General features: G+C 44.3%; 2 protein-coding genes across 2 annotated transcripts in view; one reads left to right on the forward strand and one right to left on the reverse strand.

The window, feature by feature from the left end:
• Positions 1–2,072: 2,072 nt before the first annotated feature.
• The window catches only part of LOC311029609 (heat shock protein 30-like), a gene marked incomplete at its 3' end in the record, with an annotated part of 68,593 nt that continues 53,317 nt past the window's right edge, over positions 2,073–17,348 (reverse strand). The window contains exon 2 of the mRNA XM_084034833.1: positions 2,073–2,161. Within this exon, the coding sequence (XP_083890959.1) occupies positions 2,073–2,161 (89 nt within the window). The remainder of the gene's footprint in view (positions 2,162–17,348) is intronic.
• The window catches only part of epha5 (EPH receptor A5), a 45,658-nt gene continuing 33,302 nt past the window's right edge, over positions 4,993–17,348 (forward strand). The window contains exons 1-3 of the mRNA XM_084034480.1: positions 4,993–5,100; positions 9,140–9,204; positions 15,196–15,916. Of these exons, the coding sequence (XP_083890606.1) occupies positions 5,001–5,100; positions 9,140–9,204; positions 15,196–15,916 (886 nt within the window). The 5' untranslated portion in view covers positions 4,993–5,000. The remainder of the gene's footprint in view (positions 5,101–9,139; positions 9,205–15,195; positions 15,917–17,348) is intronic.

Consider the following 17,348-nt stretch of genomic DNA (forward strand, 5'->3'; position numbering starts at 1 on the left):
TTTCATTTAAAGTATATATTCTGTAGGTCCTGACTTGGGAGATAAAATGTGTGAAAAGAGAGCTGTAGGATTTGGAGCAGCATGCAGAGGGGAGCAGGCAAAATAGAGAGAGAATATCAGCAGCACTGCCTGCCAGCCTCACTGAGCTGCTAAGCAGGGCTTAACGATGCCCAGGGGGTGGTGTGTGTGTGTGTGTGTGTGTGTGTGAGTGTGTGTGTGTGTGTGTGTGTGTGTGTGTGTGTGTGCGTGTGTGTGTGTGTGTGTCAGTGTGGGGTTTTTTTTTTTGCATGTGCTTTCCTTCTTTATAAGCCCAAAACAAGAGCTCCATGTTTGGGGTCAGATAGAGGCCAGTAGAACTGATACACAGAACTTTATTTGAGGGTTGGTAACTTACTTGAACTTTATTTTAATTTTAGCGAGACGACGGATGGAAGACGCACTTGTTCGATCCATCATACCTGCGTGGAAAGTGCACTTGCGGGGGGTCTCGTGGTCACGTCACAGGAGTGAAACATAGCTGTGTTTTTTTAATGGCATGCCGCCAAACGCAGCCCATTCTTCTACCGACAGCGAGGAATCTCACCGTGAGATCTGAACAGATAATGAGGTACACACTGTCTCCTCGATCACCTCCCGTCTCCACGGTGAACTGTCAACCTGACCGACCAGCAGGAGTTGCCAGTGTATCGGTCTCAGCACGAAGCCTCTCTAATTTATCCCCCATGAACACTGCCATCTTTTTCCGCCTATTTTTTGACTCGTCTTGAAGAGCGCAGGTGTAACTTACAAACGTGAACGACGGTTCCTTTTCATTTAAACGCTCCGGTGGGCCGTGCTACTGAGTCGGCATAGCGGCGCCATGGAAACGGGATGGAAAGGAGAATGAAGCCATCATTCATGTTAGTAATTAGACACATGCTTCTCCCGCTACAAAATGCCTGCCACTGAAAAAGAAAGGTCCTCCATCCTCCTTGGAACACCTCAAATGAGTGGATATTTCCTCTGCTGTGCCACCCACACATTACTCATTCAGGCCCAAAGGGGGCAAAGCAGGGTTCGATTCAACTTGTTTCCAGTTCACTAAACTGTGAATTCAAATGCAAGCTCTGGGCACTGACAGCTGATTTCATGAAATAAATCCACCAAATTAAGAGAAGAAATCGGCACATATGGAAAAATGAGCAGCATGTATTTATAGTTTGGACCCCCACTATGCTGATGGTTCCTGCCTCCAGCGTAGAGAGCATCTAAAGGCTTGTGAGTTACTGCATTTTGGGAAATCCCACAGCAGAGGCCAGCTGGTCAAGCCCCAAAGCTGATTATTTTGGGAATGGGGGTTGGGGGATTCCTCAAATATACTTCTAGGCCCGTCAGAAGGAGGAAGGGTTATTTTAAATATCAGTTTAACATCACTATTTCCCCCAGCATTTACCATTTCATAGAGGAATCCATAACTAACAGAACACATGTGTTGGTTTCCTCTTCATAATTATGGTCAAAAGAATTCATGATAATGATATGATCGCAATATCTATAGAACATTTGTTTTATTTTTGTGTGTGTATATATATTTATTTATATATATATATATATATATATATATATATATATATATATATATATCACTGCAGGTTCATGTAATAACCCAAAAAGTTACAGAAGGACACTTTAAAAAGCTGAGATATTTCAAAATGTATTTTTCATGCCATTTAACACTGGATTTCTACAAACAAAGAATAAGACAAAAGATATGTTGTATCTATTTAAAAGAAGAATGATAGTTGGCAAACGCTGGTAAAGCTGTATCACTCCTTTTGTGCGTCCATGTGTGAAGTGAGATCTTCTCCGTTGGAGGACTGAGTCAGATTTGACTTCCTACTTCTGCAACAGACAAAGGTGTCCTTACTGCCAAAAGCAAGATACTCCCTGCTACAATGTGTGTGTGTGTGTGTGTGTGTGTGTGTGTGTGTGTGTGTGTGTGTGTGTGTGTGTGTGTGTGTGTGTTCCACTGACCCTGCCTGACCTTGCTTTCCCATTCCCTCCCCTACTGTTATGAGTGGGCAGACACAAAATCACAGCTGACTGTTCAGCCCCCAAGGTACCATCACATCTGATTGTACCACCATTGGTTTGGAAAAATACTGTGTGCTGCTGTTGTGTCCTGGAGTGAAGAAAACAAAGCCTTTTCTTTGATGCTAAATACATTTTATATATATATATATATATATATATATATATATATATATATATATATATTCAATGGTTCACATTTGTCTTGCAGAGTTTGTTCTGTATTTACAAGCACTCATAATGTCATAACACTAACCTTAGTGCTACTTTCATCAAAGAAACATTCTCACTCTAAACCCCTTGAATACTGAAAATCAGGGGCTCCAAATTTAAAACTATGCCCCTCTAGGAATCCCTCTATAGCATCGGGTTTGGACGTTCCAGGGACCACAACACAAGTACTCGGTCAGGGCATTAAGTACATAAGGTATCAAAAGAAAGGTAAAATATGTATTTTGGATTGTGGATTTGGTTTCACAGGAGACACAGACAGCAGTCTCCTGGGTGAAAGTCCTGTGTTGGTGTTGGCTGCTCTTTTCCTGTTGGAGGTCATAGGTTGTTGATGTTGAATGTACTTAGGGAAGAAAATACGTTGCTGTTTGGTTTTCAGACCCACATCCTGTATAGGATTCCTCCGTCGTATATACCTACTGCACCTAATCATTCAAATTAGACGATACATCCGACGGGGGGGGGGGGGGGGGGGGGGCTTGAGCTTTTTCTTGCACTTTCCTCCACAAATAGAATAAAGCCGTCGACGCCTCCACGAGAAAACAACAGTTTCTGGCATCCCTGAACCACCTCCACACCCGCTGTCAGCGCTGATCAGACCACTTCATGTCTACAGCACCGCCATAACCATCCCGGCAGTACACCTACAGATACGTGCTTGGCAAGACATGTTTATCTTCTGCTGTAAAAGAGGCAACATTAGAGATTTGGAATGATTTGAAATTGGTGACATAAATCGGAAGATTCTGACGACGTTGGCAGGGAAGGTCGCGGCGGGGTCACCAAGGATCTCAATGTGTGTGTGCTGATTCGTTTGAGTGAGCAATTAATCCATACGTGTGTGCATACATGCCTGTATGCATGTGTGTGTGTGTGAGCGTGGGAGGTGGCAGCAGGGTGAGCCACAGGAATATCACCCAGAATCCCGCGGTTTTCAAAGGCTAATTGCACCTAATTGCACCGTGAAAAATAGGCAGGAAATAAATAGAAAGGCTGAGAGCAAGAAAAACTGGCAGAACGAGAGAAGACGGGGCGACAGGCTCAGAGAGAAAGACAGAATAATAACATGGTGTGCAATTTAAAAAAGAAATGTGTGTGGATGTGAGAAAGTGGAAGAGATTCAGCTCGATGGTGAAAAATAAGAGAAAAGGGAAGATGGAGTAGGAATGGAGATCAAAGCTGCCATTACGGAATCATCAAACATCATCTTACAGTTGTACCATCGCAGATACAAATTAATTGAACGCACTTTGAGGAATCGTGATGACACAACTCTCCTCTGCAGCTTTAATGAGCCTTAAAGGAGATACATCTGTGTTTTACTTCCACACGTTTAACAAGAGAGCAGACAAAGAACGTTCACAGTTACGGTGTGAAGACTTGGCGGATATGTGTGTGTTTGTGCCGAGGCGACGGCTTCAGACAGGCGTGCACCTACAGTGTTCCAAGGGACTTTATTAAAGAGGCCTTTGTGAGCACATTTAACAGGAAACTGTTGCTATTTAGCAGTTTCCATCTGTTCCTGTCGGTCGTCTCAAGCTTTTTCAAACCCAGAATTTCAAAGTGGTTTACCTCGAATAAAAGAATGCCACAGAAAAATAAAGTAGAGGGGAAAAGCTTTAAATGTATTTAAGAATAAATAGGTGTTTACATGAGATGTAATAGCCTGAGGTTTTCCATAAAGCCCACAGCAAACAGTGAAAGGATGAAAAAGAAAACTCTTCCTGGCTGCAGTATGGAAAGAAAATTATGTTTTTGATTATGTCTTTGTGGAGAAGTTCTTCATGGCCACAACTTCTGTGATTTTTCTCTCTGCCTATCACGCTCATTTCTACTATTGTCATCTCTTTCTTGTTATTTATCCCAATAGGGGAGTTCAGCATTCAGACAATGATGCCCCCTGGGATGGAGATGACACTCACCAGGATATTGAGGGATGACTTTTGAGTGAGATACCAACTATTGATTAACTATCAGGCTCCATGTTAAACCCGGTGCTGGATGTGGGAGGTTCATGGGTGGTTCAACGATTCGCGAGGGTTGCTCATCTTGAGAAACCAGTATACTAGATTTAAAGAAAAAACTAAAATCATGCTTTTCTCTTTATTTGTCAGAGCATTTGATTTATTGATTTCTGTCCGGATGCAAAGGGAATTTAAAGAACTTTAAACCAAGGCATTAGTTTGAACTACTTTGGCTCTATTAAATAATCATTACACATTATCATAAATTCACAGTCCCCATAAACTTCTCTCCATAAAGACCTGATTAAGGCAACAATGGTTATAAGTAGCCTGAAACAGCCCTGATGTGTCCTGATGAGAAGGTACGTGGGAAGTAATGACGTCACGTGCTGAAGTGGTAACGAGTGAGGAGGACTGGAACCAGCAGGGGGGGGGATCACCTGTGGAGGTCTCTGTGATTGGAGAGCCTGGCGGTTCACCCCGCCCCCCCTCGGCGCGCTGCCCGCCTCCCCCCTAAACCCGGAGCGAACGCGCTCCTCGCTGGCTTCCTCAACCTCGCAGCCGCAGAACATGAGCTCCTCTTCTCCGCGCGGACGCGTGACGACACAGATGGTTTCACTACGGCATCTCGCTCCGTGCTGACCGAGCCCGCTGTTCTTTAGGACAAAACCTCCCTCCCTCCCCCCCCCCTGTTACCGGTTGTGTGTTTTTTCTTCTTCTTTTTTTGGATGCGCCATGCGATCTCACTGGTGGAGTTGTGGCGTTCGGCTGGTGGCATGGACGTGGGTTTGCAGCCTGGCGTTGCTCGGAGCGTGGTGCATCCCCGCAAATGAAGGTAAATCACGCGCACAGGTGCACGAGGTGGCTTTTAATTGGCACTGACAGGTGTGACAGACCGGTTAAAGGTCCGTCTCCGGCGCTCCAGACCGTCGGTCCCCCTCCAGTCCGGCACGTCCGATGTCGTCCGACCGAAAAGGAGGTCGCCTGTGAGATGAATTCGATGAGATGATGTTTAAACGGCAGCTGCGTCCCATAAAGTCTGTGATGACTGTGTGTTGGAAACGGTAAAAGCTGCGCTATACGGGACCCTGGATCAGAGCATGCGTCTCTCCAGATAGTCGCTCCTTGGAGGACTTGTCAGCGCCACCAAGACGCACCGTGCGCTGCGAGATTCCCTAAAACACCCCAAACACCGTCCTGTGCAGCTCAGACCGAGTTGACATGTCTGTTTTTTTATAAAAAATAAATGTAAAAAAGTCTGAATTTACGAGAGAAATTAATTTGCAATCTTTTATAATAATGGGAACTTTTGAGTTTTGCGATATTTCTCCCCGTCCCTCCTTTTGAAGGTTGGGGGGCTTAGTCTAGTCTGACATCATGTCTTTAAGGTGAAGATTGGATCATTTGAACCCCCGAGTTCAGCAGTTTGACTTGGCTCCGTTTGGCGCAGTTGTTTCCGCGCGCAGTGCAAAGTGTTAATAAATCACATTTCTCTCCTGCACCTCCAGTCCTGCTAAATATAAACATGTGTTTTTTTAACAAAAAGGGGAAAACAGCACACTGTATGAAAAAGTGCGTCAATTATTGTTCCCACGCTATTGTCCGCACCCCGAGCAGCGTTTTAATAGCTCAGATGAATGCCATTGTCTGGCCATGAGACAGCGTTATCCGGGAAAGAGGAGGCATTCATCAACCTGCTTATTCTTCACATGGCAGATTTATTTGGTCAAGTTTAGATTCACAAAAGTGCTTCCTGATGTGTGACCATGGGGGCACCCAGGGGTCCCGCAGGGCATCCTTCGGCACCCTGCAGTATAGTTAAAGCTCTTTGTCCTCTGAATTACTATCCGAGGGTTTCTGCTTCAGGATGTAAAGTCCAGGTTGGCACAAACTGGCATACAAGTTTCCCAGCAGAGTGAAAAGTTCACAGAAATCACTTAAAAGTATTATTTGACTGAAAGCAATTAGTTGTGAGGTTTGTAGTCTGTAACCTGCAGTTTAAAATACTTTAATGGCTGTCTTCTTAAAGCCAAGCTGCAGGCTGTGTGAGGGAATCAAATGGCTCATAAGTTTGAGTTTTAACCTCGGTGACTGAAAGTCCTCAAAAAAACACGTCCTCCAGCGATCTCTCGCATCATCTTAAAATGAGTCAGACGTTCGTCGTTGTGGTCTTAAGTCATCATATCCTTTGTTTTCCTCTGCGACAACAGTTTGGTTTTCTGTGAGAGCTTTCTGTCAAATCTGAGTGGAAAAACCACAAAAATCCATCGATGGACAACTCATGAAGCCCAAAATCAAAACAGCAGCTATAAATGTGATAATAAATGTTGAATCCTTGGAGGCCTTTGGCAACGTACCCATCTCATTTGAGGAATGAATGTTTAACATCCCATGCTGATGTTTTTAATCTGTCCTGACATCCAACTGTTTTTTTTTCACAATGGAGTTCACCTTCCATTTGCTTGTGTGTGCTAGAGGTGTGAAACGCCTGAAAAGGCAAAACCCCCGATGCCTCCCTAATCACCATTTAGCCGTGAGGACAGTTCTGCTGCTGCTGAGGAAACCTGTTCACACCGTGCCACCTTGATTCATATCCTCTCTCCAGGCGGATCCATTCTTCTTTGATAATTGATCATTTGATAATCTTTCTGAGAACACGTCGAAGCTCAGCCAGATGCCTCACATCTGTTTCTAGAGGTTCTCGCTGTGTTTGATTCATTATGAGTTCAGACTAATGGAGGGTGTGTGTGGGCCGACACTGGAGGGAGTTTAAAACCCATCACTTTGCTTTTTTGGGTTGGTAATGGCGTCGCTGAAATGAGGGCTGCACATTTTGGTTAATTACAGCAAATGGCTTGGAAGAAGTGCACGTTTGCCCCCTTTTTTTTTGCCTGCAGTACTTTTTAGTCGGTTACTTTTTATTATTCAAAACATCTCACATGGGATTTTAAAGACAGTCGTAGGTAACACATATTCTACACCAAAAGATTCTTTTCCTTTTATCTTTTTGAGGAACAATCTATAGGTGTTTCCCAGTAAAAAAAATAATATATATAAAAATATATATATATATATATGTGTGTGTGTGTGTGTGTGTGTGTGTGTGTGTGTGTGTGTGGTAAATAGCAGCCTTGGCGCTCTCAGACCTCCAGTTATGAATTCAAAGAGAATTGTATCCGTATATTCCAACCATGTTGAAATATTTACAGCATCCTTGGCAATAATGTCACCGCACGACTTGAACTCACTTCGACCATTCACTGCCGATGACTTTTAACAAGTTGTGTAGATCATTGTCATGGTTGGATCCTTAGAGAGAGAGAGGGAGAGAGTAAAGGAGGTAACGTATCCCTTATGATCTAGTTCAGCATCACTTATCTCTTCTTTATGGCCTAATTAGTTGTCTAATCGCCTCCTAAGGACATCTTTTATTATTCTCTGCAGAGCAGCAGAGACAGTAAGACTAGTGTAGTGTGTGTGAGTGTGTGTGTGAGTGCGTTTCGGTTAGTGAACGAGCCTCCGCCTCATATTGAGTTGTGCTCGCTCCACCTTTCCTCTGCGGGCGTCTCTCCTTTTGTTGACGCCGGGCCGCGTCGATCAGACGATCGGCTCTCTTGTCATGAAGTTTATCACACTAAATATCACGCTCCGCTCTGAGACATAGATGGGATTTATGAGATTAAACCTTTGGACGATTGATCGGCTCTCTTGCATCACAAAGAGATCTTGAAGGGAGAAAAAGAGAGAAAAAAGTCCCGTGGAGCCCAGTTTCCTCTAATGAGCACTCCCACATCATTTAAATTGACATATCAAATATTACAAATTTCAGCTGTGTGATCGGTGTGAAATCCATGTCATTAGTAGGGTGTCTCTGCTAGAAATGTGCATAGCTGGTCATGTAAAATGGGAGTGAGGATATATTGTGATTTAAAGCATGTAAAAGGTTAAAAAGACACTTAAACAGTGACTTTCCAAGGGTTTATCTGAGAGGGGGATATCCGACCGTTGGCAACATAAACTACTTTGCTTCTATTAGCGGTTTGCCAACATGTCGAGCTCTTAATCTGCTCGGAGATCGAGAGGAGCAGCTTGACAACGGAGCGCCCGCTTGGACTTTCTCTTTCTTCATTGTTTGAGTACAGGCTGGGCCGGATACACATCGAGCCAAACGTTATCGCACATGAGATAATGAAAAACTGAACTCTGGCCTGACAAAATGTTACATGGTGGCACATTTAATACAGAGCAGTGGGGAGATAATAGAGAAGTCAGGGGGCTACAGACTAACAAGAGGAGATGGCCACACAGAACGGCTGAGCAAGGAGGATTTAATGGAGCAGGTTCAGCAGCAGGTCTTGGTCCACAAGCACAAAAGTATTAAAAATAAATAGAAAAAAAGCCACTTGTCTTGGCACGACACTGCAGGTCGGCCCAAGTGTTACGTCGACTCAAAGTGACATTGAAGCCACTTTGCACTAAATTCCTTTTCAAAGTGTGAGATAGGAATAAAAGGGGTGATTAGCTTGTTGATTGAGAGAGAGACGCACACATGCAGGGAATAGATTAGAAATGACAGGACCTAAGATCTGTTCTCAGGACAGCCAGAGTTCCTTTTCAGGATCGTGTGAACTCACATTGGAAGCGACACAGCCGTTAGTCTTTATGATGCACCTGGAATTCACCTTCATAAGATCAATGCCTTTTAATGATTGTACATGTTTTCGTATTGGTCATATTAATGGATGCAAAACCAAAATGACCAAAGAAGATTCTGAATGCCCGTCTGAAAGCTGAAGTCGATGTTTCAGTCTTTCTTTGTTGAACTTGATTGGTTGTTTGTCTATACTTCAGACTGTATTTTCTGTGTTTAACAGTGAACCTGCTGGATTCCCGCTCCGTGATGGGAGACCTGGGATGGGTGGCCTATCCTAAGAATGGGGTGAGTATCCACATTGTGAAGATATTTAATTGGTTGATTTTGCAGAATTGAGAATGAAATTTGACAGATGTCATTTTGAGTGTCACTGTTTCCTGATCGGTTGTCTTTTTCTTGAGGAGAGGCATACAGATGTGTGGATTTTAAATATCTTGGTAGTCCTGCAGCGTTCAGCATTGATGCTTTTTGTGTCGGACACAAGGCAGCTGTGATGTCCTTATTTCACAATGAAGTACAGGCTCTTCATTTGTTGTTTCTTTATCAAGGTTACAGGTCATTTTATTTCCGAGAGCGCTCAGTTCATTATCGGGGTCAATTGAATTCATGAATAAGAATCTGAAAGTCACCACGGAATATTTTATTCTCCAGCCAGAACTTGAGATTCTATTACCAAGTATTCCCACGGTGAAGGCTAATTAGAGAATGACTTACTAGAGTTGGAAAATAGTTATTTTGTGGTATTTTATAGCGTGTTTTTTATTTTGGACTTTCAGCACTACCTCATGAGACGGTAGTTGACGGCTGAATCTGCCACCTTTCTTTGGGAAAAATGAAATTCCCTGATCTCTGGGGGATTGGTAGTGCTGCGGTGGGTTTAATCAGGAATTAATTTGTGCGTCCATTTGATCCGCGCGGATAATCTCTCAAATAGTAACGGCTCCTGTTGGCAAATATGCAACCCAATAGTGCTGACTGCGGCGTTTTGTCGGCTCCGGGTATTGAAGTCCCAGCCCACCGTGGCTGTGTGCAGATGGGAGAGATAGTGCTGACAAAAGCAGCCGTACGCGCAGTCATATTAATGAAGATGTGATGACGCCGTGCGGCTCCCACAATGCAACTGCATAAATAAGTGCGTTCGAGGGGGGGGCGATCGGATGTAGAGGAGAGGAAACGACGGGCTGAGGATCTCCTAAAGGAACGTCCGCTTCTCATTTATTCAGCAAAAGTTTGAGGAGATTTAAAATGCATTTGTTTATCTATTAAACTCGTCTGACGCCGAAATGACAAACATGCCTGACAGAATATACAGTCGATGTCCTGTTTTAAATGACGGGGGTTATCGCCGTCGGCCATTGTTATTCCTATCATGTTCAGCACATGTATGACAGGAGGCAATCTGAAGCATATACACACACACACACACACACACACACACACACACACACACACACACACACACACACACACACACACACACACACTCACACTCACACTCTCTCTCTCTCTCACTCACACACACACACACACACACACACACACACACACACACACACACACTCACTCAGCAATCTTCCGTGGCTAAATAAGATGTCGAGGAGGTACGGAGGTTGTTTTTTAGTCCCTTGTTCCAGATGGTTTGTTTCATCCCTCGTTTTCTCCTCCTCTACCTCCCTCCATCCCCATCATCCTCGCTCCCCTCAGCTCTCTCTCCTCCCCTCGTCCCTGAACATGAATTTTACTCCTTTTCCCCATTTTCTTTTCATTCTTTTCTTTCCTCTCCCAGAAGCTTCAACATGCTTTTGAAAAGTTTGTGAAACAGGCATTGAAGCAAAAAAAAGGAGATGGGAGTAAAATCAGACATTTGAAAAATGTGATGGATGACCTTGAAATGTTCTGAAACATTTAAATGAACAGCGTGACGACGAGGACGTCGACTTTGGATTGTATAAACACCAATCTTTTGGTTTAAGAGCTTAAGTTGTCACGATGATGAGCTCAGAGCTGAGGCTTCCTTTCTTCCTCATACAAAGCCGCAGCCACAGGAAGCACAATATAAACTACACAATATAAATTATAAAGGCATTAAGAGGTGCCCTTTTTAAAAAACAATCTATTTCAGAAGTCTGTCTTGACGTTCCAGTGAGAGAGAAGTTGGAAGAAACGAGACCTGACCTCCAGAATAAGTCTTGTTGGAATAGGAGTCCCTGTGGACAGTAAGAAGGAGGAGGTGAAGAAGCCAGAGAGAAATAGTGTTCAGAGTCAAATTAAATCAAATAACTGCTTGAGAATAGTAGATAAATATTGTTGGACATTATTCATAAGTCATCTTGCTGATTCAGGAGCAGAAAGGATTATTAAGAAGAGCCGCCCAAGTCCAAGAAAGTTATTGAGCTATAGATAGAAGACACTGAGATGGTACTTTAGATTCTCATCGTTTTCACATCCTTAGCATTAATATTAATATAGCATTGGACCAAAAACAAATAGATGGAAATGAAGACGAGGAATAAAAAACAAAACATGGAGGAATGCTGGTCCATCGTTGGTCGTCGTCTGATACCTCCACGACTTCCTGTTCCCGTTGCATTGGAGTAGAGCTTGCTCATAGGTTGGGTCGGCTGCTCCTAGAATAAGAAGTGATTCTAGGTTAGACTTGGATAATTAAAGGAAGACTAGAGGACACGTAGAGGAGAAAAGATGATGATAGACATGAAAGGCAGAGGAATGAGGCACAACAAGAGGGATGTTGGAGGGAGTTAGATGGAGGCAGGAATAGAGAGGGGATGGGATGGGGGGGGTCTTTGTATGGATAAAGAGTGGGAGAGGGACTGTTCTGTCACAGTGCCATGACGGTCAGCGGTAATGGGCGGTAATAATAAGTTGGAGACAGCTTTATAGACTTGGAGCCGGGAGGGCACTCAGCACAGCCACAGGGGGTCTGCTGACGGATGGGACTCTCTCTCACACACACACACACACACACACACACACACACACACACACACACACACACACGATGGTCAACAAAACAAACACACACTAATGAGGAGCTGGAAGGGATGCCTATGGGGACGGTCCAGCGGAGAGGAGGCGATGCTCAGGTGGAAAGAGAGGCGAGGGCTGATATTAGGAAGCTCTGATTATTATTATTGAAGCTCAAATGGCACGTTGTCCATGTCGCTCAAAGCTTTGAAAAAAACACACCAGAAATTAAAAAACACCATCCTTCAATCATTCAATATCTCTGCCATCACAATTGTATGTATTTATCTGTATTTATTTCTAATAGTAGCTGCCCAGAAAAATAAATATTCTGAGATTGAAAGAAACTACAAGAATCTTAAAAAACAGAACAAACGTTAACAGATAAAGTGTCTTTGTGGCTAAATGCCATTGAGGGAAAACATATTTTTCTTGGAATAATGGGTGAACTGGCCCTTTAAAAAGAGTTTGTGTGAAAGTGAGGTGGCCTTACTGAAGATTTCAATATCCCATTTATATATATTTTTTAACTGGATGATGAATTGTACTACAGAAAAGAGCCCAGAAGGCCAAGCAGAACTAGATCTGCTGTAAAATGAAACACACAAGCAGTTGGTAGGTTTTTAAAAGTGCTTTTGGTTTTAGTGGCACACATTAGTCTGGGTGGTCCTGACCCCACATTGTTAGTGTGTCGCTCTCTGCACCGAGCTTTGTGTGTGACCCCGGAGGGCCCTGACCCACCTAATACCATGTACAATAGATTTAAAGATCCCATGTAATAAGCACTAGCAACTAGGCTCATTCCTGGAAAACCTCCGCTCAAACTCTTCACACTTGAGAAGTTCTTGCCTCGCTTCACAAGGAAATGCAAGTTTCTGGTGAAAGCCGAGTTATGAAAGCCCTGCTAACTGTTTCACTGCTGCGTTTTCATACTTGTAAATGACTTCTGTTGGATGACTCATTTTGAAAGAGTTGGCTTAAGTAAGTGTCAATTTCCATCAGTAACCAAGCAGCGAGAGTGGGAGGGTTTCCAGTGGTAACAATGGCAACCACACTTTGTTCACGGATACTGAACCCGTTTGGTTCCAGGCAAAACTGGAGAAGGTCGCCTGGTAAACTCCTGGTGTGTGTGTGTGTGTGTGTGTGTGTGTGTGTGTGTGTGTGTGTGTGTGTGTGTGTGTGTGTGTGTGTGTGTGTGTGTGTGTGTGTGTGTGTGTGTGTGTGTGTGTGTGTGTGTGTGTGTGTGTGTGTGTGTGTGTGTGTGTGTGTGTGTGTGTGTGTGTGTGTGTGTGTGTGTGTGTGTGTGTGTGTGTGTGTGTGTGTGTGTGTGTGTATATGTGTGTGTGTTAAGCTGTGTAAAGCCCGGAGCAGGCTGGTGGATCTGTGTGATCTAACCAGTAAGAGGCTTAATGTCTGCACTGGGACTGACTGGGCTGGACTCTGTGAGAGACTGGGATTCGGTCACACACACACCAGCAACCACAGATCTGCCTGAGCATCTACAGTATACTTGTGAGGACCCTCGTTATCATAAGGCTTTTACTCTCAACCCACGCTACGTCTACTCTAAGTGTCAAACTTCAGATCGGTTCATCGGTTTGGACGTTACCGGTGCTACTGGGCTCCCATAATGGCTGATGGTTTTACAGCAGCCACCAGTCATGGAGGCACCATACCAGTGGTTCATTTAGATTGATTATTTTTGTATTCCTTCGGGGGAGGAGGAGCCTATTTGTCGATTTATCGATCATCAGCTTTTTCAAACGGTTCATTGTTATATCAACCTTTTTAAAAACCTCTAGTTAAAATGTCCTCAATCTGGAGGTCTAAAGATGCACTAACGCACAGTGTAATATCAACCCGGAGGTATGAGCATTTAACAGCACACATGATGTTCAGTTACACTCGACAGTGTCTTCATTCATCCACAAACGGTTGAGAACGATAATACCCGGGAAGAACGGCAGACTAAAGCAGAGAGGGATGAAACGGGAGGGATGGAGAACAAGACGGAGAGAAAAGACAAAGACGGAAAATGCAGCTGCTTCAGCAAGGATTGATTAATTTGGGCTATTAAGCTATAACACCAGATCATAGTCTGGTCCCTCTGGCCATATTACGGTGACATGATAAAGCGCCTGTATTAACCATGGGAGAATGCTAGTGATGCAGATAATAGCCACGTCCCAGGAGACCTGCAGAGGGAATTAATGCTGCTGTCTCACACACACGCACACACGCACACACACACACACACACACACACACACACACACACACACACACACACACACACACACACACAATCACACACACACTAACACGCTTTATGGAGGTATGGCTATGCAATACACACAGATCAACACACAAGTGTGCTTCTTTTTTTTCCACTAACAAGAAATGCTAAATGCATATTAACCCTCACACAGACTCCTTTTCTTTCTGTTGCGATCGGAGGAAATGAGGAGGAAGGAATGAGGATTATTCTGCTATCTACAAACACACACACACACACACACACACACACACACACACACACACACACACACACACACACACACACCCATAGCCCATTCTTACATGATTTCCACGGTTCTAAATTCTCTGGACATCTGGGTATCCTTCAAAATAAGCTGATACTAGAGTCAGGGTAGAGAAAATCAAATATCACAATATTTTTGACCGTCATTATTGATATTGCATTTACACTGTAGGGTTGACCTTTTGGTGTTTTTACAAAATACTCACACAATGACATTTGATGAATAATCATCAGATATGTGAAAAGTCTGAAGAACTTTGTCTCAAACAGAGAACTGTTGGCAAAATAATGATTAAAATCTGAAATGATCAGATCATAGAATGTAAAGACGAATACCAATCCTTGAGTTATTGTCAGAACTCTTCATTTAAATTCATGGTCAAGGCTCAAATATATAACATTATCCAATGTTTTGCAACAATTTAAAGTCCAAATCATCAATAAATGTTTGTGTATTTGATATTATTTCTTCTTTTCTACCCATCTCCTCACGACCCCTGACATTGACCTTCTGACCTTTAGGAATAGGCCTGACTAAACTAAGTGCATACAAAGTAGGTCAAAGCAGCTTATAATAATGTATCCATCACAGAGGACAATTTATTGTAGAATGAATACGCTTTAAGTTGCAACATTTGTCCTTGAGTCGGATTTAGAATGCAGGATTTTTTGTTCTCGTGGATTATTTTCATTCTGTTGTGTTGGTACTTTTCCTGTCTTATATTCCCCCTCTTTTGTTCTCCGTCTCAGTGGGAGGAGATCGGCGAGGTAGACGAGGACTACGCTCCCATCCACACCTACCAGGTGTGCCGCGTCATGGAGCAGAACCAGAACAACTGGCTCCACACCAACTGGATCCTGACCGAGGGCGCCCAGCGGGTCTTCATCGAGCTCAAGTTCACCCTGAGGGACTGCAACAGCCTGCCTGGCGGCGTCGGCACCTGCAAGGAGACCTTTAACATGTATTACTACGAGACGGACGGCGGCGAGGAGGAAATGGAGGACGGCGAGATGAGAGACGGAACGGGGATGACGGAGGAGGAAGACAGGGCGATGAAGGAGAGCCGATACAGCAAAATCGACACCATAGCGGCCGACGAGAGCTTCACCGAGCTGGACCTGGGGGACCGCGTGATGAAACTCAACACTGAGGTCCGCGATTTAGGCCCTTTGACCCAGAAGGGCGTCTACCTGGCCTTTCAGGATTTGGGCGCCTGCATTGCTCTGGTGTCGGTCCGCGTTTTCTACAAGCGCTGCCCGCTTCTGGTGAAGAGTCTGGCCGAGTTCCGCGACACCATCCCGGGCTCGGAGGCCTCGCAGCTGGTGGAGGTCGTGGGCCGCTGCGTCAATAACTCCTTGCCTTTATACGAGCCTCCCAGGATGCACTGCAGCACAGAGGGGGAGTGGCTAGTGCCGATCGGGAAGTGCGTTTGCCAGCCGGGATTTGAGGAAATCAACGGATCCTGTCAAGGTAAGAGGGGACTGTTTTCGTGAATTCAAATAAAAAAAATGTCAGCATTAATATTGATAATCAGTCTTTTTTCAGTCATTTATCAACAAAAGTGACGACAGATTCTTAAAAATGTCACACGTTTGGTGTTTTTAGGTCGGTGCGTGTTTGCTTTGGGTTGCATCCTAATCCTGTAGCCACACACGTTTGTTTTCAGCGCTGTGTGCTCGAGTGTGTGTGTGTGTGTGTGTGTGTGTGTGCACAGAACGGTTTTATTATTTTACCGAGAGTGTTTTCTCGCTGTGCACCGGCGTGTGTTTCTCACTAGCTTAGTGGAGGGTATTCCCCCGAGCCCCGCAGCACTTTGCTGCTCTCATACAGCCGCTGTTCTGCTCCGACTCGAGCGCCAAACATCCCCACCGCCGACCTTAACTGCCATTTCCACGGGCACCCAGCGCCTCTCTATTTCCCTCTCCTTCACTCCTCTCCAATCTTCCCTCTGTGCTGTCTTTTAAATTACTCAATTTTCAGACCTGCACACTACAACCCCCACTCGTGCGACCGGGAGCGGGGCCTGTGCGGCGTGGCGTAATGCCAGAAAGAATCCCAGCGAACGGCTGTTACGGTGAAGCTGTCGGGGGATGGAACATTGAAATGTGTCATTATTTGGTCGCTCTCGAGTGTTTCATGTCTACCGATCGAGTGTCGTCTCGAGCGATGAACTAAAAGATTGGTCTCGAACGCTACAACTCTGATGGCCAACTTTATAACGGTACAGAGATTTACTTTCAGTTCTTCTCGTCTGATTTGTACGCACGTGTTGTATGAGCGAAGTATATGTGCGGTGTAATAAATCTGATTTATATAAGCTCTATTAGACGAAACAATTCCTCGTCTCCAGAAAACAGGGATGCTGCTTTATAGCTTAAAATCATGTCCAATTAGCCATAGAATATGTTTGAATACAACACTATTATATCCCCGTGCTATAAAGCCTGTATTGGTTGCGTGGCAGCAGTGCTCTCAGGCAGCACTTCACAAATCAGATTTTCCATCGAATTCATCACACAGAAGTAACTCCTCTCAGAACCAGCTCTCTCCTTATCCATGGGTTCGTTATAATCAAATGATGAAACATCCAAGCATGTGTAATAAAGTGTGCGCCATCTCTCAACCTAACTTCATCAGACATGGAGTCTCTGTGGGTAGATCATTAGGACAGAGCTGCCAGTGTGCCGATGGCCTGCCTGGAGTCACGCTGCCACAGAAACGTGACTGACGAGGCACAAAGAGCAGAATTCTGCTGTTTTTATATGTGCAGCACTGCGTTTACCAGGTTGTAGCCATCAGGGTTAAAATACATGGTTTGGGTTTAAAACGAGTATTTGTGTCGTAGGATCTTTAACTTGTTTCAGTGGGACATGGACACTGGCCTCCAGGGTGAACGTCCTGA

The sequence above is a fragment of the Eutrigla gurnardus genome (genome assembly GCF_963514095.1).
Source record: "Eutrigla gurnardus genome assembly, chromosome: 19".
NCBI classification, from domain to species: domain Eukaryota; kingdom Metazoa; phylum Chordata; class Actinopteri; order Perciformes; family Triglidae; genus Eutrigla; species Eutrigla gurnardus.